This window comes from Notechis scutatus, chromosome 1, assembly GCF_049901735.1.
Source record: "Notechis scutatus isolate UNSWTSFEM ecotype Mainland chromosome 1, rNotScu1.2, whole genome shotgun sequence".
Classification (NCBI taxonomy): Eukaryota; Metazoa; Chordata; class Lepidosauria; order Squamata; family Elapidae; genus Notechis; species Notechis scutatus.
The window spans coordinates 68,358,536-68,385,949 of record NC_142009.1 but is presented as its reverse complement, the minus strand read 5'-3'; the positions used below and the strand labels follow the sequence as shown (position 1 = coordinate 68,385,949).

The 27,414-nt window shown below is 39.4% G+C and overlaps 1 protein-coding gene across 2 annotated transcripts; it reads right to left on the bottom strand.

Moving 5' to 3' along the window:
* Positions 1–985: 985 nt before the first annotated feature.
* QPCT (glutaminyl-peptide cyclotransferase) lies at positions 986–15,572 on the bottom strand. Of its 2 annotated transcripts, none has more exons than XM_026669367.2 (7): positions 15,148–15,572; positions 8,203–8,349; positions 5,581–5,862; positions 5,316–5,495; positions 3,348–3,447; positions 2,756–2,872; positions 986–1,782 (listed from the first exon to the last, which is right to left on the bottom strand). In XM_026669367.2, the coding sequence occupies exons 1-7, from the start codon at positions 15,277–15,279 to the stop codon at positions 1,634–1,636; spliced, it is 1,107 nt and encodes a 368-aa protein (XP_026525152.2). In that variant the 5' UTR covers positions 15,280–15,572; the 3' UTR covers positions 986–1,633. The 2 variants fall into 2 exon arrangements, with proteins under 2 accessions (XP_026525152.2, XP_087823013.1); XM_087966887.1 differs by lacking the exon at positions 15,148–15,572 and adding an exon at positions 11,463–11,551.
* Positions 15,573–27,414: the final 11,842 nt, after the last annotated feature.

Here is a 27,414-nt window from a genome sequence, read left to right as displayed (position 1 = left end):
ATACTATCTTATACAACCACCTATCTATATTGAATTCTTAGTATGTCAAAAATATTAAGCTGCTGACGGAATCACATATTGCCTAATAGAAAAATGTGGTTAGATGAACAATGCTTGTAAAATTACAAAATTATATGAGTTTTGGAACTCATATAAAATTGGCTATTCTGTCAAATTAACACCAGTGCATGGTGCTGATACGATATAATCAATGAAAAGGATTTTCCTGCCCAAGGCGGAATGGTTTTGTAATGTTTAGTGTATTAAGATTCATTCACCCTTTTTATATGATTAGGAAAGCCAGTTTGGTGTACTGGTTAAGGCACAGGTTAGAAACCTGGTGATTGAGTTCTAGTCCTACCATAGGCACAAAACAAGTTGGGTAGCTTTGGGCCAGTCACTTTCTCTCAGTCCTAGAAAGGAGGTAATGGCAACCATTTCTAAAAAACCTTACCAAGAAAAATGCAGCGCTTGTCTAGGTAGTTACCAAGACTAATATGAAGTATATGTTTAAAATATTAACTGTTGAATTATGCTGCCATTTTGAGCATTGTTTTCTGAGGATCTCCAGGGAATGAAATAAATGGAGGAATGAATGTTTGTTCACATCTGCACTAGAGGAAGGAGACAGGACAGTAGAACCTCTGGTCACGACCATAATTTGTTCCATAATTTTGATTGCAACCCAATTTGGTCATGACCTGAACCTAATTTTAGAAAGTTAGCGCTTACAAAAAAAATGGCACCAGGGGCCGTGAAAAAAATGTGAATTTTTTTGGTCAGAACTTGATTTGGTCATGGTCAGAAGCGTTCGTGACCAGAGGTTCTACTGTACTTAAATGTAGCTTCAATATATGTTCATAATAGTGGATTCTACTAACCCATCTATGATTAACTTGCAAATTTGAATATTATTAATTTCAATAAAGGGCTATTAGTATGCTGAGATCATTCATCATCAAGTAAACTGTAATCAGTCAATATATATTTTACAGCATGATTTAATGAGATGTGGATTGATGATTTACACACCTGGTTCAGAATTGTAGTCCAGGCAGTCAGTCCATTTTTTTATTGGCACTCACAGCTATAGAAGACTACAACATTGGCACCTTAAATCATATTTGGGAATCATTCAAACAGCAGTGCAATAAACTAGCCACATACAGGTGTTGTTGTTGTTTTTGCACTTGTGTGAATTGGCAGGTCAAAGTTGCTCAGATTCTCACCCTGAGATGCTTCATTGTTCTTTTTAACATCACTTTTGTCAAGTTATTAAACATTTATATTAAATATTAATAGAAAGAAGTTAACATCTAAGATATATAAACACTTCCCATTCATTGTTAAATTAAAAAGTCAATTAAATTAAAAATGATATTTTGATTTTTTTTTACATCCAGCTTCTCATAATAACAATTAACTTTGACACTGCCAGGTATTTGTTGCTTAGGAATAAATTTTAAAATTTCACTAACATTATAAAATCTAGATGGACAATCTTTCAGTTTTTGTCATGGTCAAGGCGTAAAGTAGGAGATCTGATTGCTGTATCTACAGTAAAGGCCTATTCTTGGAAGAATCCTAAACAGAGCTAGGTGTTTAGAGCAAAATATCAATTTAAGGGTAACAGTTATCCCAAGTTGAGATATTCCAGCACAAAAACTTGCAGAATTTTGCTGAGGTTGTCAATAGTTGGCTTGTCAAGATTCTCTTCGTTGTCCTCCATAGTATGCCATACTCTAGGGAAAGGTGAAGGTATCAAGTGTAGGATTGGGACACCTGTTGAGATAAGAGAGAGCAAAAAGATGAAGAGTTGGTCCAACTTTTGAGACAACTATTATTTCTCAACAATGTTGTACAATACATAAACTGAAAGCGTGATGGCGTTAATGTTCTGATCTCATTGTTTAATCTACTGAATATCAGAAAATCATTAAAACTCCACTGCTGCTAAAATTGTAAGAACATTTAAAGACTAACCATCTCATTTTTTGCAAAAAAGTATTTTAAACAATGGATTTTACCTATTAGGGATAATAAGAGTTTTGAAGTGGGATCTATCTTTAAACATAAACATTTTTAAATCCTACGTATAAATAGCAAATGCACTTTTTACCTCTAGAAAGGCAGAGGCAAATGATCTGACACAAACTGTTCCTTTTGTATGTGCCCTAGATGGACCCCTGAATATCCTAAAGGGCAAGACTTATGAACAACCCCTGCTCTAGAGAAGGGTATTTGGAGCAATAGACTGAAAAGTATGGCACAATACCCTTTGACAAAATTACTTTGTATATGTGAATTGAATAGACATTTGGTCTAAATGTTTCATTTACTTTTTTATGTTTATATAATACTGGGTTGATGGGAGTTCTGCCAAATGTATTTCCCTTGATTTGAATTGCCATGCTGAAAAAAAAGATCAAGATCCCTCAGCCTACCATTCTCCCTCTCTCTCTCCCCACCTCTCTCTAATTTACAATATGAGATGGGATGAGAAAAGAAACAATTGTGCAATATCTTTTACCATAATTATAATCACTGACTTCCTTGTATTAATATTATGATTTGTCAAAAATAAAATAAGCCACATTCTAAAAAATGGGTTTGTGACCAGACCTGACTATAAGAATGAAAGTTTGTACAATTCTTTTAAGTCTGGAGAAATATTTGCATACATAAATAACACTTTTACATATATTGCTGAATGTATATCAATTAAAACACATTAAAAACACATTAAAATCCATACCTCTTCTCAAAAATGGAATATGGTCATCCTCAACTGGATGTCGACGTAAATTACTCCGGAAGTACTGCCTCTCAGAAGAATAATTATTTAGCAAATGCAAATCATGAAGGTTTCGTTCTGCAGGTTTTTTTTTTTTTTAAAAAATAGCAAGTTGTGAATATCAAAGTAATTGGTGTTTTTTTTAAGCTCTCAATCTGTTTAAAACATTTTGAAGCAAAAATGAATTTTCCTTAGAATTTTATGCACCCTCAATGCTTTGTGAATGCAAACTCATAGTTATAACTGTTACCGTATCCCAGAAAATAGCCTTAGAACAGATATTTTGCTTAATCTGTATTGTACTGTTTTGGTAGCATTTGTACAGTTTTTATCTTAATCAACAGAGTCCACAATGATTTTTAAAAATATGTACATGTGGCTAGTTAATTTCTTGATACTGCTGCAATGCCCGAGTTTTTGCTTAAACAACTCCTTTACTTGTGATATAAAGTTGTAATAGATTATATTAGTAGAAATACTCGACCATATAAAACTAGATGATACAAATATCCCTTTACGAGTTAAACTGGTATATTTTGTAAAATGTTCTTACCAATGGCTTCAAGTCTCCCAAACCACCGAGCTGTATTCAAAAAGTAAACAGGAAAAACAGGGTTTCGTGCACCAATTAAATCCAGCAACACAAAAAGATCCTATGGGAAATCAGTCAAGGTTAGTCCTTTAAATGCCACCCTCAGAGCTTTACCCATAAGAGAATATTAATGACTGTCTAAAATCAGTGAATGTGGACAATTCCAGACAAGTATTTCAAAATACTTATATTGCTGTATTTATACTGTTGAATATAAATATCTCAGAGGGATTGAAATCTTCCACTCACAAACCTTGTTGTGATTCTTATTGTAATTAGTAAGGACTTGATTCTGATTAATAAGTCTACAAAGACTTCAGATGACAACTGCTTTTAAGTGGCATGCCTTTGTATTTGTTTTATCAATTAACTTATCTTTGTTTGTCTGTTTTATCTGATTAATTTTTATTTTATTGCAGATTGTATTATTCTATTCTATTGGTGGCACTACGGTTAGAATGCAGTATTGCAGGCTAACTCTGCACCCTGCCAGGGGTTTGATTCTGACCAACTGAAGGTTAGCTCAGCCTTCCATGCTTTTGAGGTCAGTAAAATGAGGACCCAGATTGTTTGGGGCAATATGCTGACATTGTAAATCACTTAGACAGGGGTGTAAGGCACCATGAAGCATATATAAGTCTAAGTGCTAATGTAATTCTAAATGATAGTTTAGAAAGTCATGCTTGCAATTCTTTTTATAACCCTAATCATTTTTAAGGTAAAGAGCATAGATTCCATGATTCTTTATTCATATCCTTGAGCTCTAGGAGTATGGCTACAAAATAACTGAAAATTTTGGGATTTTATAGGAGGGACATAGGTGTAGTGATTATTTTACTACAAAGGTTGCTCCTCTATGAACAAGCATTGCCTATCAGTACAAAAATAGGAGCAGAATCTATTTTGTTAATTTCATTAAGAAGTTTGTACTACATTTTGAATGTGTCATGTAATTAACTTTAGAACTCTGTTTCTAAAGATAGATCTCTCAGGTCTCCCCTAAATCCAAGGACTCAGACATGGGGGACCCTGCTCAAGAAAAATATCAGACTCAGGAATCAGGAGCAGTCAAGCACCAAAGCTGAGTGTCCTAGCAATAATCTGGAACAGATGCAGAACAACATAAAAGACAAAGATCCTGATCCCAAGCAGTCACCCAACCTAAAAATATGCTGTGAACTCTGGAGAATGGAGTAGAGGAACACCAAGAAGCAAAAATGACAGTTGTCTTAATTAAATCTTGTCCACACTAGCTGATATAATGCAACTACCAGAAGTTGGTTTTTCTGTTGGGAACATCTACTCTAACCATGGATTGGCATTTTTATGTCACTCAGTCCTATGTATTTTCTGAAGCCTGGGCTGTCTGACAATTTTCTATGGCATTTGGACCATTGAACTGTTCCTGATCCATGTATGCTCATGATCTGATTTGGCTTTGGACTCACAGGCAATATTTCACTTTCTTGTTAGTGTTCTGCACGCATCAGAGCTCTGCCTGCCAAAGCCTATAATTCTTGAAAACTTAAAAGTAAACAGATTGCGACTCAACTTTGTGTATATGTTCATCCTGAAACAGGACAGCTCCCTTGTAAGGGTCTCCTGTCCCCCAAAGAATCTCTTCCTCTCTTCCTGTTTAACAGATACACTTGGGGAGGGTGACTCCTTCCCTCCCATTCGCAACACAAGCCTCAATAATACAGTACTCTGCAACTTCCCTTTTCAAGACCCCATTTAAAGTACTAATTGCAAAATATTTTTGTTTCTCTTCCAATCTTTCCCTTCTTTAAAAACTTTCTTCCCAATCATTATAACCTTTAAAAAATTGGACTAATAAGATATTGTTACATAAAATAGGAAATTAATGTTACGCCAAAAACTTCTGCCATTTTTAGCCCCGTATCCAGTATTTGTAAAGTTTTTACTTACAATGCCTTGAATTTGATTTGTGTTCCTGACACCTGGTGGATGAGGAGTAGATGCCATTTTCTGGGCCAAAGATCTAGAGCCATACAAGGAATCAGAAGGGGACCATCGCACAAAAGCTTCTTCACCATCAAAGAAAATAAGCTTCAGAGAAAGATCTGCCTTGGGTGGCAAACTGCTTTGCTATAGAATAGGTGGGAAACAGAATGGAAAGTCTGTCACCTTACTTAGAATCACAGTAAATGCAACTTGAAGAAAAAGTAAATACCTTCAGAAAAGAAAGCTGTCTGTCCAAGGACCTTGCCAATTCTAGCATCATTGCACAAGGTACAGCTGAGTCAGTGGCTCCAACAAACACTTTACCATCCAGCTGCGGTGGAAAATATTTTGAGTCATAATGGCAAGCAACCACCAAATGGCGTTTGGCAAGGGGATTGAGAGTACTGATTATATTTGAAAAAGTGCGGTATCCATAAGGAGTATGACTCTGAAATGTGTCTTCTTCAACCAGCCAGCCAGCTTGCAATCCTTGTAGGCGATGCTTGATATGCTAAAATATATAGAACCAAAAGTCAATAGTGATCAATAATGTTGTTTTAAGTTAGTCCATACAAATCAATCTTGCAAGGGCCAATACATTTCCTGAAGAAGATTAACCTTTCCCCCTGAAACCTACTATTCAAGAAATCTTCATTCACAGCTTTGAATACATTTCTCTCTAGGAGAGCTTTTCAAGCAGCCATAGGGCCTATTGATAATGAAGCAGAACAAGTCTTTTTCAGGCTGCAATTCTGTTTGCGTACTGCAAACTAAAATTTTGGACAGAGCGAGCTCTGTCAGCCTTTTTCAACATGGTGCCTTTCAGATGCAGTCAATTCCCATAACTTTCCATCAGCTCACCTGTTATCTGCAGCATCTAGGAACAACTATCAAATATATCTAAAGGGCATCAGGCAAAGAAAACGTGATAATATACAGTATTTACGTCTTTCTCATTTTTAGCTTTTTAATATAATAATTCAGAATGCTGGTAATTCAGATCTTGGAGTCTCTTTTTTCCTCTAATACCACATGTTGCAAAGGAATGGATCAGAGAGGCAATTGTATATATGGACAAATATAAAGCTTTTAGCCATTTTGAGCTTTGAATAAGAGTGCTTCTGCAGTGAATATTACAGAAAGAATTAAAAGAAAATCAGGATGAGAAAATTCTATATTCATTACATTTTCTTTGTGGTCATAATTGCAGAAGGCATAGAAACTTTTCAAAATATGAAAGGCATAGAAATTGTTCAAAATATGAGATATTTAATATTCAGTCAGCAATTCCAGATTGAAATGCAAGACTTATCAAAGTAAGAGGTTCTCAATCCCAGCTGCTGTCACTTAATGATATATAATTGCTGCTCCCCCATCTGAGGATATATCTTTGGATGTTTCTTTAGTAATAATGTTTTCTCAGCTGCTCATTTCTATAGCAGCTCAAGAATTGCTGCAATCAAGGCCTAAGAGAGCCTTCATTATCTTATAGAACATGTTGATACTTGTCTGTAAGCAACAGGCTTACAATGGCTAAGGGATAGTTAGAAATGTGTCTTCTATAAAATCAAACCTATGCCAATAATAGGATTTATTGCTAATCAGAATGAAGCTACAAAAAACGTAATTACATATATGTATAAAGCCACTGGCAATGAAAAGAATTTTGCTTTAGCCATCTTTCCTTTTGTGAATGTATTAGAACAAAAAGTATCATCATATTAAGCTCTAAGTACATCAAAAGTTCCCAATATAGCCCATCACAAACTAAACATTTTGCAGCTTTTTATTACCTTTTTAAAAATTACTTTCAGAGATTTTGAGAGGATAGACAAGGAAAAAAAATATTACCTGTGAGGATGAAGACGTATTCTAGGATATGGATTAATTCCAGAAATACATAATCATGGGTGTTGATTATCAGTGATACCTGTAGTAGTCTGTAAGTGCTAATTAGCTAATTGTTTTGTTATGAGATGGGTGCCAAATAAATTTAATAAATAAATTTGGGATTGGAAATTTTAATATGCAGTAGATACTTTAATTAGATTTGTCATTTTCAGTAGAATGAACATCAAAGACATTTGTCTTAGTAGAAACTTTTTTTTCAGATACAGTACTGTTCTTCTCCAGGAACAGTAGTACATACCCTTTCTTGGCTATGTTTAATTACTGCAGCACTGGAGATACTATTTTTGTTTAGGCTACTTGTGAGCAGTCTCCTAGGAAACAAGCATTTAGTAGATATTCTTTGAAAGAGTTTATCTGCCTTTTTTTGCTTTATAAATTGCAGATCATCAAGCTTATATATCATCACATTCCAATTCTACTAAGAAAAATCACCACCATTTTTGGACATCTCTAATTGATTAGAATTTAGCATAATAAAGGTCCTGCACACTTGTGACAGTATTTTATGACTGGAAAGTACAGTTCTTCTCCAAGTTGTAATATGTTTGTTGCTAGTTGCTATTTCCTGTGCTATCATTAGTGCTGACAACATAATCACTTCCTCCTTTCCAGAAGGATTAATTGTGTTTCAATTAATGATTACTAATTCTTACACCTGTATACCACTTCCTGAATAATAAGCAGCACAGAAGGACACAATTGAAGAGTGATTGCCTTTGTGTCTTGTCTCTAAACCTCCTGTTTGGAATCACTAGTCTGTCATATTATGACACAGAATGGTGGATTATATTACCTTTGGCTTGATTTAACAAGGCTTTTAAATTTTTCTCGCAATGATATTACCTCTGTGACAAGTATATTGCATTGTACTTATTCTATCTTCTCTATGCTTGTTGAAATATTTTCCCTCTTTCAGTAGTTACAACCTATTCTGTCTTACCTGCCGCACAGCATAGCTCCCAGGTGATCCTGGATATCTCTCAATCAGGATTGGATGAAGGTCATTTTGCCACATGCTATTAACATTTGTCTGTGAGGTGACCTGTAGGATGCTAGTTGCATTTAAAATGGTTGGGCGATGGGAATACTGCAGAAAAATTAAAGGAAAAATCAGGATGAGAAGATATTCTATTGCTTATGTTGCTTTGTATCTGTGTTAGAACTATTCAAATAAAATAACTATTATCTATTTTATGGTTAAAATGAAAACTAGTAACAAGCTGTTATCTAGAGCAGTGGTCCCCAACCTTTTTTGTACCAGGGACCGGTTTCAAGCAGAAATTTTTTGCAAGGACCGGGGGAAGAGAGAAGGAGGGGGCTTTTCCTGTCGCCGCAGCTATTCCGAACGCCTGTTTTCACCCCCACCCCCACCCCGCCCGCCCGCTTCAATCCACAGTGTCCCGTTCTGCCTGCCTGCCTGCCTGCCTTAGTTTCTGGTTGTTTGGGAGCAGCTTCGGCTGAGAATAATAACTATTCGCTCTTTTACTCAGCCGAAGCTGTTCCGATTCAACCATTAACGAAGGCAGGCAGGCAGGCAGAACGGAGCACTGGGTTGAATCCACAGCGCGGGCGGGCGAGCGGGCGGACGGGGTGGGGGTGGGGAGAAACGGGCGCTGGCGACAGGAAAAGCCCCCGCGCTCTTTGAAGCAGTTTCTTCCTGTGCTGGTGGAGGAGCGAGAGAGAGCTGACCCAGAGAGAAGGACAGGCTTGTTGCTTCCTCCCTCCCCTTCTTTCATTTGTGTCCTTGATCCCTGATCCCAGCAGCATTCACCGAAGGTGAAGAAAGCCGCCATTTTTTAAAAAAAAAAAATTCTTTGTGGCCCGGTAGAGAGTGCTCCACGGCCCGGTACCGGTCCGCGGCCCGGTGGTTGGGGACCCCTGATCTAGAGTTTAATCTATTGACACACTTGGAAATACTGTATTTTTACATATACACATGCTGTGCATAAGATAAGGATTGAAGGCATTAGTACAATAATTGATTCCTATTCTCTATTAAATCTTTAGGGAAGCCATAGTGCCACTTAATTTCTTCCAGAAAGCAAAGATTATTTTGTACCTCTTCATAAGACTCAATTCTAACATATGCTAATTTTATGGTACCGTATATACTCGAGTATAAGTCGACCCGAATATAAGCCGAGGCACCTAATTTTACCACAAAAAACTGGGAAAACTTATTGACTCGAGTATAAGCCGAGGGTGGGAAATGCAGCAGCTACTAGTAAATTTCAAAAATAAAAATAATTAATTTGGGAAACGATCTCACTATCATGAAAGGTTTAATTGATTCATTAACCCAAAAGAAGAAGATGATGATGACAGCGGGAGGCAGGAGTCACTCTCTTCCCCTCCCCTCGGAGGCCCCCTGAGTCAGGAGTCGCCGCCGGCGCGGCCCCAGTCCCGTCGCCTCGGGAAGGGAAAGGCAAAAAGGAAGAGCCGCGGCAGCGCTTTGCAATGGCAGCAGCGGCACCGGAGGCTCAGGCTCAGCGGCTCCTGGTTTTGCCCCACCCTTCCCAAGGCAACGGGACTGGAGCCGCACCGGCGGCAGCAACTCCCGACAGCCCCAGCCAGACACCTGAGCGGAGCCCGGGCGGAACTGCCTGTTGCCACCGTGGGCGCCGCTGCGGGCGCCCGGCTGCCCAAGTAAAGAACAGGGCGGCGCCGGACCATCGGAGAAGCGGAGCAAAGCCGGAGACCAGCAGCCTCCTCCTTGGTGCAGAAAGCCTCCCCCAACCAGCTGGCCGGTCTCCTCCTCCTCGGCCACACAGAACAAACAGGCAGAGAAGGAGGAGAGCAGCTGGCCAGCCGGGGGAGGCCTCCCGTGCTGCAAAAGAGGCAGCCAACGATCTCCGGCGCCGCCCTGCTCCACGCGCTGGCTGCTTGGACTTGCCGGGCCCGGCACATAGAACAGGGTGGCGCCGGATGTTGGAGAAGCCGAGCGGAGTCGGGATCATTAGCCGCCTTTCGCAGCACAAGAAGCCTCCCCAACTGGCCAGCTGCTCTCCTTCTCTGCCTGCTTGTTCTGTATGGCCGAGGAGGAGACGACCAGCCAGCTGGTTGGGGGAAGCTTTCTTCGCCGAAGGCAGCTACTAATCTCCGGCTTTGCTCCGCTTCTCCAATGGTCCGGCACCACCCTGTTCTTCTTGTGCTGCGAAAGAGGTGGCTAATGATCTCCGGTGCCGCCCTGTTCTATGTGCTGGCTGCTCGGACTTGCCCTGCCCGGCACATAGAACAGGGCGCGCCGGATGTTGGAGAAGCCGAGCGGGCAGAAGCCACCTCGGCTCGCGTTCTTTTCTGAGCCCGCGAGCCTAGAACCAGGGCGCTTTCATTGCACGGCGGTTTTGGGGAGGGCAGGCGATTCTGGGCTGCGCGATTGGGGGACTTCGTGGCTTTGGGTGGGAGCGAGGACGAACGGAGTCCGCGAAGTGGGGCTTGCCTGCCCTTGCTGGCTGCCTCTGCTTCCTTAGGGGTGGGGAAGGGGGCTCATCTGGACCAAGGGTGAGTCTCCCCCTCAGTTTCCCCTGAAGGATCTTCCGTCGCTTTTGCCTTCTCCCTACATCTTCCTCTGTTAAAATTCCTCCCCCCCCCACACACACTTATTTTCGGGCGGATAGATTTCGTGTCTGAGCATTCTCACATGACGGTGGGTCTTCCCCCCCCTAAAAACAGTTAAAAAAAGAAAAAATATATCCTCATGCAAGAACTTTTCTGTTTCCGATTACCCCCATGCTTAAAAGTTGCAAAGGAAACACGGAAGCAGGGAAGCGCCTGCCCAGCTCCGGAGCTCCACACCATGTTTTTTTCAGAGGGGAATCTGACTCGAGTATAAGCCGAGGGGGGGTTTTTCAGCACAAAAAATGGGCTGAAAAACTTGGCTTATACTCGAGTATATACGGTATATGGAGAGATTTCATTCATCTCTTCCTTTGATTACTGGAAGAACGCAAGATGCATTTTGATCCACATCCTTTTCCACATCTGAGTATTTTTAAAATCTTTCCTATAGCAAATTTAGCATTCTGCTAAAATTATAGATTTCCCATAAATAATGGAAAATATGCAAAGAGACTTTTCTTAAGGGCAACTTTATAAAAAATGCATATTAGCCAACAGAGTTTTTAAGAGTAATGAAGATTAGATTACTTGTACTTAAAAAATGAAGGGGAAAAAACCTTTTTAAATGCTACTCCATTTTACCTGCCAAGAAAATGTTGCATAGAAATCAATAAAAGGATGATTTTGATAAAATAGTACAAGCATTTACCAATGCCAGTTTGTGTCCCCTGAAAGATAAAACAAGATACTGCTTTATAATCATACTGCTGCTGAAGCAACAACTTCTTTGCTAGATAGATAAAGAGATGAAGATGAGAGAAAGAAAGTAGCCCTTGACTTAAAACCACAACCACATTTGATTATGACTATTCATGTGACCATGGGGATGCTGTTATAGTTGAAAGTGCAAGGACCAGTTGTAAGTGTAAGGATCGGTTGTAAATTAATTTTTTTCAATGTTGTTGTAACTTCACATGAAAAGTTGTACATTTGAGAACTACCTGGACAGAGCTTCAATACAAATTAGGTCAAATTACAAGACTATTCAGTTTCACACAAATCAATCTAGTTGCTTTCCAGCTGACTACCTAAATTCATGTCAATCCAAATTACAAAGTTTGCTGGCCTTTTTTTTTTTTTGCTTTGATACCACCCTTTTGACTATATTAAGTGGTAGATATAAATAAACATCAGTCTGGACCTAGGAGAAGTAGAAGTGATTGAAAATGTTATACATTTTATATTGAAACTCAGTCATTTGAACTCCTACTTAGCAAAACACCAGGCACCCAGGCAAATTTTATATTCTTTATCTATCGTCTGATAAAAATCCGAAGCTGACATATACAGCTGCAAAACTGTTACCTAGTAACAATGGTTTGCAGCAATGTGTTGTCCTCTAAGGGAGTGAGTTGATGTTAATAAAGTTCATTGTATGTTGAAGTTATACTAGCCATTAGATGTTATATTTCATAGATGCTCTTATGTGTATTCCTCTTGTCTAAGACTATAATAAACTATTTTTTTTTATGTATGCCAAATATTTGATTAAAACAACCCTTAATCTTTCAGGTAAGTGCAGCAATCCTCCAGTTCAACGAATATCACTTCTATTTCCATATAAAGAAAAAGGGATGTTGAAATTTTCCAGTTATAGACTATACACTACAGGCTGCCTGATCATGAACCTTTCTATTATGGTAAATTGGATATGTGTAAAACACAATAATATATATTTATTAAAATAGATCCAGGTCAAGGTAATTGTTTTAATGTAAATTAAAATAAATGCAGAATAAATCCAATCAACATTCAGAACTATCCTCATTATAAGACATAAGACATAAGAATTTATTTGTCATTACACTCGCAAGCGGGTGCAACGAAATGCAACGAAATTATAAAATACAATCTTGAAATGTTTTATACATATATATTTTATCACATAGCTACTGAATAGAAAATCAGCTCATGGCTATTCTTCTAATCTGAATGAAAGAAAAACAAATGCAAAGTTCCTGAGAGAAGGCACTTCATTCATATTCCAAATGAATTAAAATACTGATTATTTGAATATTTTGTAATGAAGGTTTCTTCAATATGGAGAAAAAATTGCTCCTATTTTCTTCAACAGAGTATGCTGAAGTTTGATTAGAAATCTTATTTTTGAGGGGTGGGGGAAGATCCAGAATTCAGCCATGGATGCCATTTGTCCTTTTCTCTCTTTGTGGTCTTTACATTTTCCAACATAATTTGATATTATTATAGGTGTGGGTGTGCTTTATATGATTACTGCCATTTTTTTGAGTCAGTCAAATTTGGGGGAAATTATCTTAGTTATATTTCAATCTGCTAATGCTCTCCTAGGGTGCATGTGGAGACCTGGTTTATGTACTTTTTCCCAGTCTGTAAAGCAGATCAAAATTATGCCAGTATAATTTGCTGTATCTACAGTGTCAGTCCTGACTCTGCTTCTCTAATGAGGCTGGTAGGTGGTGCTATCTTAATAGTTTACTAGGGATAAGTTAAAGTACGTAGATTGATGGATTTTTCTGCTGGCAAGAAAAATATCCACCAATTGTTTCCCTTGGCTGTAGCTAAGGCTTGGCAGATGACAGTGAGGTATTGCAATAGAAACTCTATCATTTCTGCATGTGTGGACACTGATGTACATACAAAAGGCATTGAGCTTTGATTGCAACACATACCTGCCATTTTGATTCTTTCCTTGGACACCTCTACGCAGACATGCCTTTAATTGTGTTGAACGAGACAACTTTGAGACAAAGTTAAGGAGATGTGTATGATGGTGCCTTAAGTGGGGCTGCTCTTGAGAAGTATCCAGATGTTGCAATTAATGCAAAATGTAGGAATCATGCTGCTAATGAATACAAAAAGTGTGGGGATCTTATCATGGTTGTATTGAAAGGTCATCAATATTTGCTGTTGCTTTCTGTACTTGATCAACGTAAGCCATCAGTACAAAATGGCTTTAGACTTTTTTATTTAAAGGTCAGCATTTCCTGTTATGTATCTGTTGCAATTTGCAGCTAAGCCCACATTCTTTCCAGCAAGAAGGAGGGGGGCTTCTCCTGTTGCTCCCAGGCTTTGATATAACCTTCCCCACTTTCTTAGAAGGATTTGCGTAATTTATAAAGATGCTTCTCTTCCATAAGACTTTCAACTGTTAATTAATTTTAGTAATAACCTCAAATGCTTGCCAGAGTAAAATACAAAACAAAGGATGAACAAATGTTTTCTTTGCTAACCAGCTATGCGTGTTTCTCAGGAGACATCCCTCCCTCCATGGCAAGTTGATTGAGCGCAATTCTCATTATGCTCTGTTTGGAATCTGCCCAACTGACCAGCTTGGGATCTACTCCTCTGTAAAAATAAAGAGGATCACAGTACTATATTTGCCCAATAGAAAGTTCCAATTTTGCCTCCTCCCCCCTCTGGAATTCGAGGATCTCTCAATTGTAGTAGGTCCGTTGTTTGGATATAGGTGCTGACCCACTTCAGATTTCTTGGCTTCAGCAAGGCTGCTGTATCCTGCTTTCAGATTTTGCCCATTAGTTGGTTAGGATGCTACCGTATTTTCCTCTCTAGTGCCTGAGGGCTGTGCTAGTAATGCAGCTGGGTAAGAGGCATTTATTTGTACATCAAACTTCCAGATCACTTATTTTTATGATACAATTAGTCACCTCATTACCCTTAAAAAAGAAAGAAAGATGTACATCATGCTACTGGATTTCTGGCCACTCTACAAATAAGAGTAGTAATAGAACAAGGATATAACACAAAAGATTTTGGGTCTCTACCCCGCCAAGCCACTCCAATGCCCCCATGCATCATATTATCATGAAAAAGAAATAAACAGAATATCTCGATCCAGTCACAGTTTTGTTCCATATAGTATCAACCTTGTGAACTTTCAAGTTTCCTCTTTCCACTATTTATTACAAATGAACAGTGATTAATATGTATATGGGTATAGGTATGTATATGTATGTACCATATATACCAGTAACATATGTGTGTGTATCATATATGTGCGTGGATAGATAAATACTTTCTTTTGAGGGCAGGCAACAAAATTTCATTTTTAATGTGTGCCAGTGTGCTCACAGTAAAAAAAAAAAAAAAAAGACAATGTAGGTCATGAAAAAGAAATAAGGTACGTTTTCTCCCTTTCATTCCCCCAAAGGCCAAAAATGCCGACCCCACAGACATTGTCCCCTCCCTGGTTGTACTGACCCTGCCTGCGCCCCCTCTCCCTTCACCTCCCACTGCACCCACAAAGCAGGGGACGCTGCATGCCACCCACCTTCTCCTGAGTCCAGTCCGCTCTGTCTTCTCGGCCACCTACATGCTGCGGGAAGCCCGGGAGAGCCAAGCAGAGTGCCCAGGCCAGGCAGAAAAATGCCGCCGCCTTGCTATCTCGTCTCTCACTGGCCATGCCGTTGCAAGAAGCAGCCCCCTAGGCTGGGCAGGGAGCGAAGCCGACCCCGGCTGCCAGTGAAGGAGGCTCGCTCGAGCCTCAGAGGGGGAGGCAGATTCAGGCAAAGAGGCGGGCGCGACGGGCGCAGCGTTGGCGAGCAGGCGGGCGATGGGACGGCGGCGCTTCGCTTCTGTCTTCCTGAGGCGCTTTTTGGCTTCGCGTCCGGCGAGTTTCTGTCCTGCCTTGCCTACGTAACGCGGCGGGAGAGATGCTAATTCCCATCCCAATCAGTCTGTCTTTCCCTCAGGAGTGGGTGGGCGTTTTGTCCCTGGCACCACGTCAGCAGCATCAGGAGGACAACAGATGACTAATCCCGCCACTTTGGGCTGCAGCCAGAAGGACAGCTCCCCCTACACCCCCACCCCGGTTTCCTCCCAAAGTGAGCGGGGTTTCTTCTATGCTATAGACGCCGCAGATGTTTTTCCACTGATAAAAGTGAGCAGCGAGAGGCGCCTCGTGATTTCTTTTTTCTTTTTTACTTTTAAGATTCCCTTGAAGTAATGAATCAAAGCGTGTTCTGTATTCCTCTCGAGTTATATGCTATTTCAGACTGACCAGCCTGCAAAACTAGCACACATTTATCGATTATTTGAAGGATATGGGATTTGGGAGACCTTTTAAGTACTTGCAAAAGAAGAAGAAACAATAACGGTTATTTACCAAAGCTCTTACAAGCAGCTTAGCAAACACATTGAATTCCTCCTACTGGAAGCTGGTACTTTCTGATGTGTTGGAGAACAACTTCCAGAATTCCCAGTCAGCATACTGGGAATTACAGTTCAACTCGTTTGGATGGTTGCCTGATTGCAGAAACCTTCTCCATACATTTTCTTAAATTGGATTCTTAAAATGTTTATCTTTTAGTATACTAGCATCATCATTTCAATGGATTATACACTGAGTTTGGGGAACTTTTTTCTTCCATTCGAAGGGTCCCTTTCCCATTATTTCCCCAGCACAGTATGTATATTATCAAATCTGGATTGCAAAAATCTTGATGACCACTAGATGCTAGCAAAACATTAACGTTTTCTGTAAATCTTTGCTGCTATCTAAAGCCATAAAAAATGCTGGTGCCTATAGCTAGTAGCTCCTGCCTATGGGCATAAATGATATAGGCATATGATAAAACATGTGGTTTTAAAAGGACAAAGGAAACTCAGCTTTTTCCACTCCATACATGATTGCTCTCTGCCCTCAGTTGGCTACCATAGTTTCATTTTTATAAGAAAGGAAACAAAATGAAACAATAGTATAAGTTAGCCAAAATTTGTATATAGTGTGAATACACCAATTGGGTGGTTTACTCAACCTGCTAAGATAAGTCTGTTTAATCCTTTTTAAATTGAACATACAGTAACTAGCTGCATTCTAGCTGCTTAGTATAGGTTTAATCTGATCAATAAATAAAAGGAAGCATTTATCTGATATTCCACAGTTCTACTGGGCAAGTTGGAAAATCCCTCAAATAACTAATGTGAATTCACAGGTGTTAAGCTAGGATCAGTTGATATTTCAGTCTTGAATAGTGCCTCTAATGTTGTCACTTTTGCCCAATTATAAATTAACTGATCTAAATAAATTCCTACCAACTTTTGGACACAGAGACAGAAGGCTAAGGAGCTGCAAAAAAGGACTGCTGTAGTTAACACCATATCTTCTTTTCTATTATTTTTACACACCTGCTCTGCAGGAGCTTGTTTGTATATGTGAAAGGGGGAAGAGTGAAAGCAGACAGAGCATTTTTCCATCTCTGTAAGTGGCTTCAATTTAAAGGAATCACTGAAGTGTTTTTTTTAATATGTCAATAAAAGGAAGAAGTTGGGAACTGAAACTAACCAAGGTACCAGTTCTTCAGCAAACTGAGAGTGCTTTCTGATAGCTGAGTGCTTGGCAATATATTACAATGCCACAAACCCAACATTTTAGTTTAATCTAAAAGGTAGTTTGCTTCTTTGTAGCTTATCATATGGTATAAACTCAACCACAGCTTGTAACCCACAATGTATTGAAAAATCATTGTTTATTGAACAATAGTTTAGAATATTGTGTGATCACAGCTGGAATAATAACTTCCCCAAGATTCACACCAGATGTGCTTTTATATGTGGTGTAAAGACATCAGTTGTCTTCCTCCTCTGGGAGATAACTGGATATATACAAACTATATAGAAAGACTACTGTGTATATATTGCCATGCTGAAAAAATATATTTAGATTAAAAGTTTTTAAGAAGGCCATCCAAAGAGATTTTAATTGATGCATATTAACACTGCTCCTTCAAGTTATATCACATTCAGGTACAGTAATTAGAACTCACCACTGGGAGTTGGATATTTCCCTCCAAGATTGATAGCTTTCCTTGTTTTCAGAAAATTAGAGCAATCACAAAAGAAGGTGGGTCTTTATCCAAGCTGCAGCTGAGCTGACTGCAATGTGTTCAGTAATTCTGATTCATATCCTGTTATGAATCTGGCTGCCTTAATAGCATTGAAGAAGTGCCAGAATCCTGACAAAAGAACATAAGTGTTTTTGTGACTTATGGACACTGGTTTGAATTGATTTCCTTGCAGAGATGCATAGAATAATGTTAGCAATAGACATTTAACTCCATGGTGGTGTTCACACAACACACTGAGCTACAATTGACTTAATCTAATTTTCTGAGTTTGCAGACTACACCAAGTCATAAGAGAGGTCGTGGACTGGGACTACAAAACATCCTAGGAACTAAAAGCTGGTTGACTAGCTTGTAGTTCAGTGAGTCATAAACCACAGTCATTAAAGACACATTCTCTAATAATTAAGGGCAATTTATGCTATCATCACCCCAGTCCAGCTCCATTCAACTAATCTTGATTTCAAATTTTGATTCAAAGTGACAATAATAGCCAAAGTAGGCTTATGGCCACTTGATTAATGATCTCTTTAGGATAGGAAAGAGGGATGATGATAATATATATAGCCAAGTATTTAACATAAAGACATCTCTCTTTATGAAGTCAATTAGAATTTTAACCAAGTATAAATTCATATTTTAAATACTGTAGATTTCTTGCACAATTGTTGAGCATAATGTTACAGTGCCACCTAATGGTTTACTATGCTGAACTGTTTTGACCAGTGTTTCTGTATAGTACATGCTCTGATTTAAACAGATTTTCAGTTATTGAATGACTTTAAGTTCTGTGAAGTTACTGTTGAATTTGATACAATCTATATTTGTATCAAATATAGAGGGTTAACGTCATTGCCCAGAAGATCATTGGTTGCCTTCTCCCCTCTTTGGAAGAGCTTTATACCTCCCGCTGCCTTAAGAGAGTTCAAAACATTCTCAAAGATCCATCTCATCCTGGGCACCCTTTTTTTTAACTATTACCATCTGGCAGATGGTACAGGATAATAAAAACAAGGACAAATAGGCTGAAAAACAGCTTCTATCCCAGGGCAGTAGCTCTTTTGAATTCTACTGTATAGTGCAGTGTTGGTGCGGTGTTGTGGGTTTTCGTTCAATGTGTGGAGGGTGAAGGATGTGTGTTTGTGTTTATTTTCATGGTCATGATGTGCACTGAAGATGGTGTTTGATGTCGTTGTATGAGGTGCAATGACAATAAAGTAAACTAAACTAAATATCTATAGCCCTGATCATGTTTGATGGTTAATTTAAGATATGAAGCTGCATTAAATATTGCATTCAATGAATCTCTTCCATTTCCAAATTTGGTCTTATGATGGCAGGCATTGGGTTAGGCACAGGTACTTTAAAGATGTGCTCAATATTGTTGGACTACATCTTCTATCATTAACAGATTAACAGAGTTGGAAGGGATCTTGCAGGTCATCTAGTCCAACCGCCCGCCCAAGCAGGAGACCCTACCATGTGTAGCCAACACGGAGGGTACCAAATCAAGAAATCCGATTTGGTTACAACAGTTGTTGGAAGGTGTCCTAAATTTATGTGTAAAAGCTTATGCAAGCTGCAGTTGGAATATGCATGTTATATTTTATTTCTCACAAAGTATTTTGACTGTTTGTCAAACTATATAAAATATATCAAATGGATAATTAATATGTAACTTTTGGGGGAAATTCTGAATTTTTAAAATAAAAGTTGGCTTAGAAGTAAGCGACATGAGTTAAGTAGAACTTATTTTTAGGTAAATAAATGTATACTGTATAGCAGGGGTCCCCAACCGCCGGTCCAGCGGACCGTACCGAACATGCGAACAAGCTTTACCGGGCCGCTGGTTGCTGGGCGCCGCCATCTTTTTGGTAAAAAAGCAATTTTTCGTCAAAAAGATGGCGGCGCCAGCGCCAGTGAGCTTTTCCGGGTAGAAAGCCATTTCTGCCAAAGCTCACCAGCATAGCGCCGCCATTTTTTTGATGAAAATCACTTCGTGACGCGTCACCGGAAGTGATTTTCGTCAAAAAAAAGATGGCGGCGCCCAGCTGGCGCGGAACCGGGCGCGGCGCCCAGCTGATGCGGAACTGGGCCGCGGCGTCGAAAAGGTTGGGGATCCCTGCTGTATAGGATTGCAGCTATAGTATAAAAATTAGATGATATAAGTTCCTAAAATTAATTAGGGATGAATGAGATGATCTAAAATGATTGTCTTTATTATGTAGTGAGATCAGGATAGAATTGCAGATGGGCCCCTGGAGATAGTTTGTTAAGTAGGTTGAAGATGGTCTGTATAGTAGATGCCATTGTGGGTTAAGTAAAGCCGAGAAGGTCAACAGTTGTTTAAACAATAGGTTGGTGTTGCAGGTCTTCCTGCTGGAAATGATTATAGTTTGAACTTCCAGAATAAGGGAGGGGCCTGCTGGCAATGATAATGTGTTCAGCTGTGAGATTATCTTCTGGCACTATTGCTCTCTGGCTTGATAGTGGTGGTTGCAGCCACAGATGACTTCTTATGATTTTACACACACACACACACACACACACACACACACACCTATCAACCTATTCATTTCATATTTCATATCATATTTTATATTTCTTTTGTGTGACAAGCACCACAGTAGGGATAATATTCCTAAAACAATTGGAAGTGAATATATTTTTCATAACTGGCCTATCTTTTGAGCTACTGTAGACCTCATAATTGAAGACTGAACCTGTAACTTTTTAAGAAGTTTCTCTGCCTTGGAAAAATATCTTGTTTTCATAGATAGTTTTAGGGTGGATGAATAAATAGAAGTGTCTTTGCAGCACTTCTTTTTTGAAGACAGTAACAACAAATTTACATGTTTTTATTCACAGTTCAATATTAACAATTTATTATATTTATTAAGTCTAATCTTGGTGATAAAGTCTGAAGAGGCAGGTAATATCTCAGCTCATTTTAATTTCTATCTCACAATCAAGTATAAAATCTTACTTTTTTCCTTTGGCTTTTGGCTACAATAGTTTTTGAATGATCAAAAAGAATTTACTTGCTTAGATCAATAGGTTAAATTATCAGTCTTAAATAATTTGTAACATTGTGCAGTATAATTACATATATGAACATTGTATTTGCATGATTATATTTGTACTTATGAATAGTTGAGGTGCCCCAAGTTTTAATTTCAAAAACAAAATAACTCTTTACCTTAGAAATACAGAATCAGAAAAGGGTCTAACATAAGGTTTGCAAAGGGTTGTTAGTGTTATTTTACAGGCTTTGAATAATTTTATATAATCAGCTCTTAGTTTTGATCCATGTAAAAGAAGCTAAAGGGCAACGAATTATTTTGTTGAATCTATTGGATGCTATGTAACTAAGCTTTACAAAGATGTTTAACTTAACTTAGCAATGGTTCTAATAATACTCAGCATCCATCTGTTATTATGTACAAACTGGTGTATGTTTGAGAGGAACTGGAAAATAAATGAAAGCTAAGCTTGATTTCACTTTTAATAATGATACTGCTTTGGCTTAAAATGTTTATCTAATCAACCTCAATAATGTTTAAAGTGCTTGTGGGGGAATATTAGTCTAGATTTTGAAAAAATGATTTATCAGAATTATTTAGCATGGCTTTTTACAATATCTTCAATGAACTAATAATAAACAATATTAAAAGACATTAATCTTTTAAATGTACAAAGAAACACAGCTCTACAGACAGCTTGAAAGGAATATTTTTAAAAACTATTTTCCATTTACCTGCCAAAAGTGTAACATAACTATGATATTGATATTATGTAATACAAAATAAAAACATACATTTTTGTAATTTGGGAATGGTTAAAACATAATATTTTACTATAATCAATAAATGTATGCAGTTGGATATGACATAGATGTATGACTTCTTACAAGGACTCTGAAACAATTCATAATATTCGATGGTTTGTTACTTGTTTCTTAATCAAGCTTTTAATACAAATACATGTTTTCAAAATCTGTAAATTAACTGTTTAGGGATACTAAAAGGAAGATATCTTTCAAATTACTGTAACAAAAAAAAAACCTTTAATGGGTCTTCTTAATTATTGGGGGTGCCATGACATTGAGACACTGAGCTTGTCAGCTGGAAAGCCGACGGCATGGGTTTGAGATCCTAGCATTGCATAATGGGATGAACACCCATTACTTGCCCCAACTCCTACTTACCTAGTAGTTTAAAAGCATGCAAATGTGAGTAGATAAATAGGTACCACTTTGGGGAGAAGGTTTGGTTTATAATCCTGCTGGTCACATGACCACGGAAATATCTTTGGACAACATTGGTTTCCTCACCTAAGTAATGGAGATGAGCATTGCCTCCTAGAATTGGACACAACCGGACAGGGGAAGCCTTTATCTTTACCTTAAGTATTATTCACTTCCAATTATAACTACGTTTGTAGTACCAAATAACTTCAGAAAATATGTACATGTCCATAGCTTGCAATCATCCTGAATTAAATTAAATTTGACCATATCATGGTCAAAGCCTGAAAAGAACAAGCCATAAATCAAAGGTGTTTATCTTTCCTAAAAAATTGCTCCATCCCCCAGAGTTTTAAAGCGGAATATCGCATCAAACTCTGCTTGAAATCATGATATGAATGAGTTAATGCAAGTTGCTAATGTAAGTTTAAATAGATATTTGGATTCTGTTCAAATTCTGGGTTAGCCCAACATATTATTTTCTTCACTATCATGAGGAAAAATCAAACATAACATTAAATATAAGTGCAACTTGTGGAAAACGTAAAACACAACGTTTAATACCATTGGCTCTTTCATTATCAAACAATTCTTCCTTTAGTATTCACAAAACATTTCATAATGCCATTATTTGACATAATAAATTGAAAAACAAATTAGCATTATTCTCAGGCAAGTAGAATTTTTCCTTTTCTTCACTTAGAGTGCTACATTTAAACCCTGAGGATTTTGAATTAACAAAGATTCCTGCTTCATTTAAATCAGAACTATAGTTATCAAGTTCAGACAAACCAGAATTTTAAATTACATCTAGGAGTTGATATGAGACTTAGGATATATACAGGTAGTCCTCAACTTACAACAGTTCATTTAATGATTGTTCAAAGTTACAACAGCACTGAAAAAAATGAGTTATGACCATTTTTCACACTTAAAACCGTTGCAGCATCCCCATGGCCACGTGATCAAAATAGAGGTGCTTGGCAACTGGTTCATATTTATGACAATTGCAGTGTCATGTGATTAAGTTTTGGGACTTTGAAATTAGAGAACAAGAAGATAAACAATTTTATGAAGTTTGGGATCTTTTTTATCAATGGTTAGATAATACAATATAATAATAGAATATTTAGAAACCTAGGAAATAACGAATATATATATATATTTTGGTTTTGATAACATTTTTAAAATATTTTAAGATAGACTTGGTATGATTTTACGATCTGTTATAAAATAAATTAACTAAATTATAGTTATCTCGCTTAAGTATGAATTAGTTAAATTATAGTCAAATGATTGTTTAATAATGATATTAGGATATATAATTGTTGATTGATAATATGAGTTATTATGTAACATAATTATTATGATGACTATGAAATGGATGCACAAAAAGGAGTTGTAAACCAACCGATACACTGTCTGTAAATTTATGAAGAACGATGATGTTTTTATGTTATGTTTTATGTTTTATGTGTTTTTGTTTGTTGTTAAAATCAATAAAACTTTTACCAAAAAAAAAAAAAAAGTTTTGGGACTTTGTGACAAGCAAAGTCAAGGGGGAAGCCAGATTCACTTAACTACTGTTTACTGAACAATTGCAATGTTTCACTTAACAATTGTGGCAAGCAAGGTTGTAAAATGGAGCAAAACTCACTTAACAAATGTCTCACTTAGCAACAGAAATGTGTGTCTCAATTGTGGTTGTAAGTCGAGGACTACCTGTAAATAAAACCTTAGAAGCAGAGTTTTCTGGGTTGGATAGTAGGAAGTTATAGTGAACTGAAGATTTTCTAGGATATTGTTATATCTTAAGAAAGAACAGGCAGCATCCCAATTGCATAAATAGGTAAATAGCTTTTTAAATAATTTAGTAAACTGAGATTATTATCCCAGAACAAATTGTAATTTGCACTATTTACCTAATATGATAGGTTAATATGCTTTGTATTTAATTTCTAAAAACTTTGTTCTGTTTGCTATTTGTACACATAAAACCCCGTTTCTTAACTACAAATATTTTTATGATTTACAAAAAAAATACATTTGGTTTAAAAATATTTAGAGATTCTGTTCCAGAATAAAGCCTAAGATGTATGCATGAATTCAGTTTGAGTAATGGGGATAATCATGTGCAAAACATAGAAAAAAAGAAAACTGCTTAAGACTGTGAAATTACTGTTTATTCTCCAAGGGATAATAAGTTGCCTTATTCTAGATTCTCTTTGCACTAAATAATGGCACTGCTAAAATATGAACAGAAAGGCACTGTTATGTAATAGTTTGTTAAATTTCTTTCATATTCCATGCCTCCAGGAAGCATTGAGACCAGGCACCATTATTTAGTGGCAACTTTCACCTACCAAACCACCTCCAGCAACCACTACAAATGATTCATCCCCAAATTGTATCTTGGTTGGCAAAAGCAATAGTAGCTGGATTCAAACATCATGTTATGTAGAGTATTATTCAAAAACCATGACCATTGGGACCATCCATTAAGCCAGAACCAGACAAAGCATACCGTGTTTCTCCAACAATACGGCCTCCCCCAATAGGAAGACCCAGCATGTTTTCTAGGCATAAGGTTAAATTAAGCCCCTCCCCCCAAATTTAGGCCTAGTTTAAAACATTCGAAATGGGGGGAAAGGCGGGGGGGACTTGCCATTAGGAGTGCCCCGCAGGCAGCCATGCTTCGCCACCAGCCACTCCTAACGGCTGATCATGGCGGAGCTCAGAGAGGTCCCTACTCCCACCAAAGTACCTTTGCTGCCAAGGGCTCTTGTGCAGGAAAGACAGGGCCGCACCAAGAGGCGGATGCTTCTGCTTTCCCATCTGCGCAAAGGGCACCAGCTCCCCCCTCCCCTGCCACAGCCCCGGCAAGGGCGCGAGAGCTGACTTTAAAATGGACTCCATCTACGTCCCCTCAGGCAGCCAGAGAGGGCTCAGCAGAGATGACTCCGGCAGGACCGCAGAAGAGTGAGCCGCCCAGCCTGCTGCTGGCGCACCAACCTTTGACCAACGCTTCGCTCTGGGCATAAGCGGGCACAGTGGCAACCCAGCCCAGCCCACATGTCCCGCTCCTCTCGGGGACTGCAAGCTCACTTGCTCCACTCAGCCTGGCTTCCAGCGCTACCGCCAGCTGCTCTTAACTTACACAGCAGCGGCGCCTCCTCCTGCTGGCCACGCCTTGCAGGCTGAAAGCACAGCCCAGCGGCACCCAAGCCAGAGCTGCACACTTTTGCCCCTGCACCCTGAAGAGCCGGAATCTGCCACCCGCCATGCAAACCCCAATGAGCAGTCTCGTCTGCACTCGGGGGAAGAGAAGCTGCGCTCTGCCAGCTCCTTTACCCCCAAGCACGGGCAAGGCTGCTTATTGGGGTTCACGCGGCAGGCAGCAGATTCCAGCTTTGCTGGGCCCCGGGGCGACAGCGAGCAGCCCCCACTTGGGCTGCACTTTCAGCCTTCCGAGCGCCTGCAGGCACCATTGTGTATACTTCGGCGGTGGCTCTGTAAGCAGACAGTGTGTATCCTGTGCATCTCTGGGAGTGCCCCTGGTGGTCCCATGCCCTGTTGTGAGCTTGGAGTCCATGGGTTGGAAAACAACGCCCAGACTTCCGAAGAGAACTTGTCAAGGGAAGAAGTTGGGGCAGGTTGGTCGTGGCCACTGTACATGAATGGCGCAAGTACATTCTTTTGGAAAGGTCTGGCTGAGAGACTTGGGAAAATCCCAGGAGGTTAGGGAGGGTAGAACAAAATTGGTGCGTGAGACCGGTCGGCCGGTCTGACGGAAGAGGAGCTGGCGGAGCGCCAGCCGCGGCGGAGTGCCAGAAAGGCAGCCCGCTTGCCTTTGTCTCTCGTGCAGTGGCAGGAAGCCGGACATTGCCAGGGCCGGGGCTCTAAGCGACCCAGCAGTCAGCAGGGCAGGTTAAGAAAGTAGCCTCCTGAGTAACGGTTCTGAGTGCTGCAGCTTGATCCGAGCTTGAGCATGTCCACATGGCATGCCGAATTTGGCACTTAATGGAGCTCTGCAGGTTTGCCAATGCACTGACCAAGAGCTATCCGCACAGGCTGAGCTGGCACGATGCACAGGGTGGAAAGTGGTTGGCTGCGTGGGTATCGTGGGAATACACACGCACACACACTACCACCAGGCTGCGCATGGGAGGAAAATTAAGACATCCTTGAAAAGATGGCCTAGCCGTTTTTTCGGGGCTCAAAAAAAAAAAAAGACCCGGACTTACTTTATGAGAAACACGGTAGTATTACTTCGTGCACTGTGTGAACTCTGTTGCTGATCTGGGGTATTAACAAAATTTATATTTGTAATATCCTCACTTCTGTTGGCAAAGTGTCAGGAGGACAATAAAAAGCTATACCATAGCCATTCAGCCTTACAACTTATCAGTGCTTGAACCCAGCTTCTCTTTAATAATTGCTTTGGACAGAGTTCAGACCAACCTAATTTTTTTTTTTATCGTAAGGATAAGAGTACCAAACTATCACTTCTCTCACATCACAATTTCTTATATATTAGTTCAGGGGTATCAAACTCAAGGCCCATGGGCCGGATACGGCCCATGGAGTGTTTAGATCTGGCCGGTGGGGCTACCTTGGAAACAGTGAAGGCCTGACCTGCGGTGCCTCTGCCTGTGAAAATGGAGCTTGGGAGAGCCGTTTGCTGCCCTCCCAAGCTCTGTTTTCGCTGGCAGAGTGCTTAGTCCACCGCAGGCACCCCCAACACGAGTGACATTGAGTTGGCTACGCTCATCCTGGCTATGCCCCCCCAAGGTCAAACACAACCCAGATGTGATCCTCAATGAAATTGAGTTTGACACCTGTACTAGTTGATTAATCTTAGAGAGTGCAGAGAAGAAGAACTGGATGATTAGGGAACTGGAGGCTAAAACATATGAAGGGTGGTTACAGCAGGGGTGACAAACTGACAGCCTGCTGGTTGGATGCGTCACATGCAGGCCACACCCACTCCTATAAAATAATAGCCCCCCATCCCTCACCCTGGCAAAAACATATCACACAAGCCATTTAATGGGCTCCATCCTGCTCTGGATTCCTCAGGCCCACTGGCAGAACCAGATATTCAGCGCCTTCTGGAAGAGTATTAGAGGGGGGGCATTCTAACCTCTAGGTGAATTATGTTCCAGAGAGAGGGAGCCACTACAGAGAAGGCCCTTCTTCTGGGTCCCATCAGGTGTATCTACCTAGGGGATGGGACCCACAACATTTGTTGCCTCCCCACTCTAGTGGGTTGGCTAGATGTGACTGGCAAGAGATGGTCCCTCAAATATAGCATGATAGCAGTGTTAGCAATAGCAATAACACTTAAACTTATATACCGCTTTATAGTGCTTTACAGCCTCTCTAAGCAGTTTTTACAGAGTCACATATTGCCCCCAACAATCTGGGTTCTCATTTTACCCACCTCGGA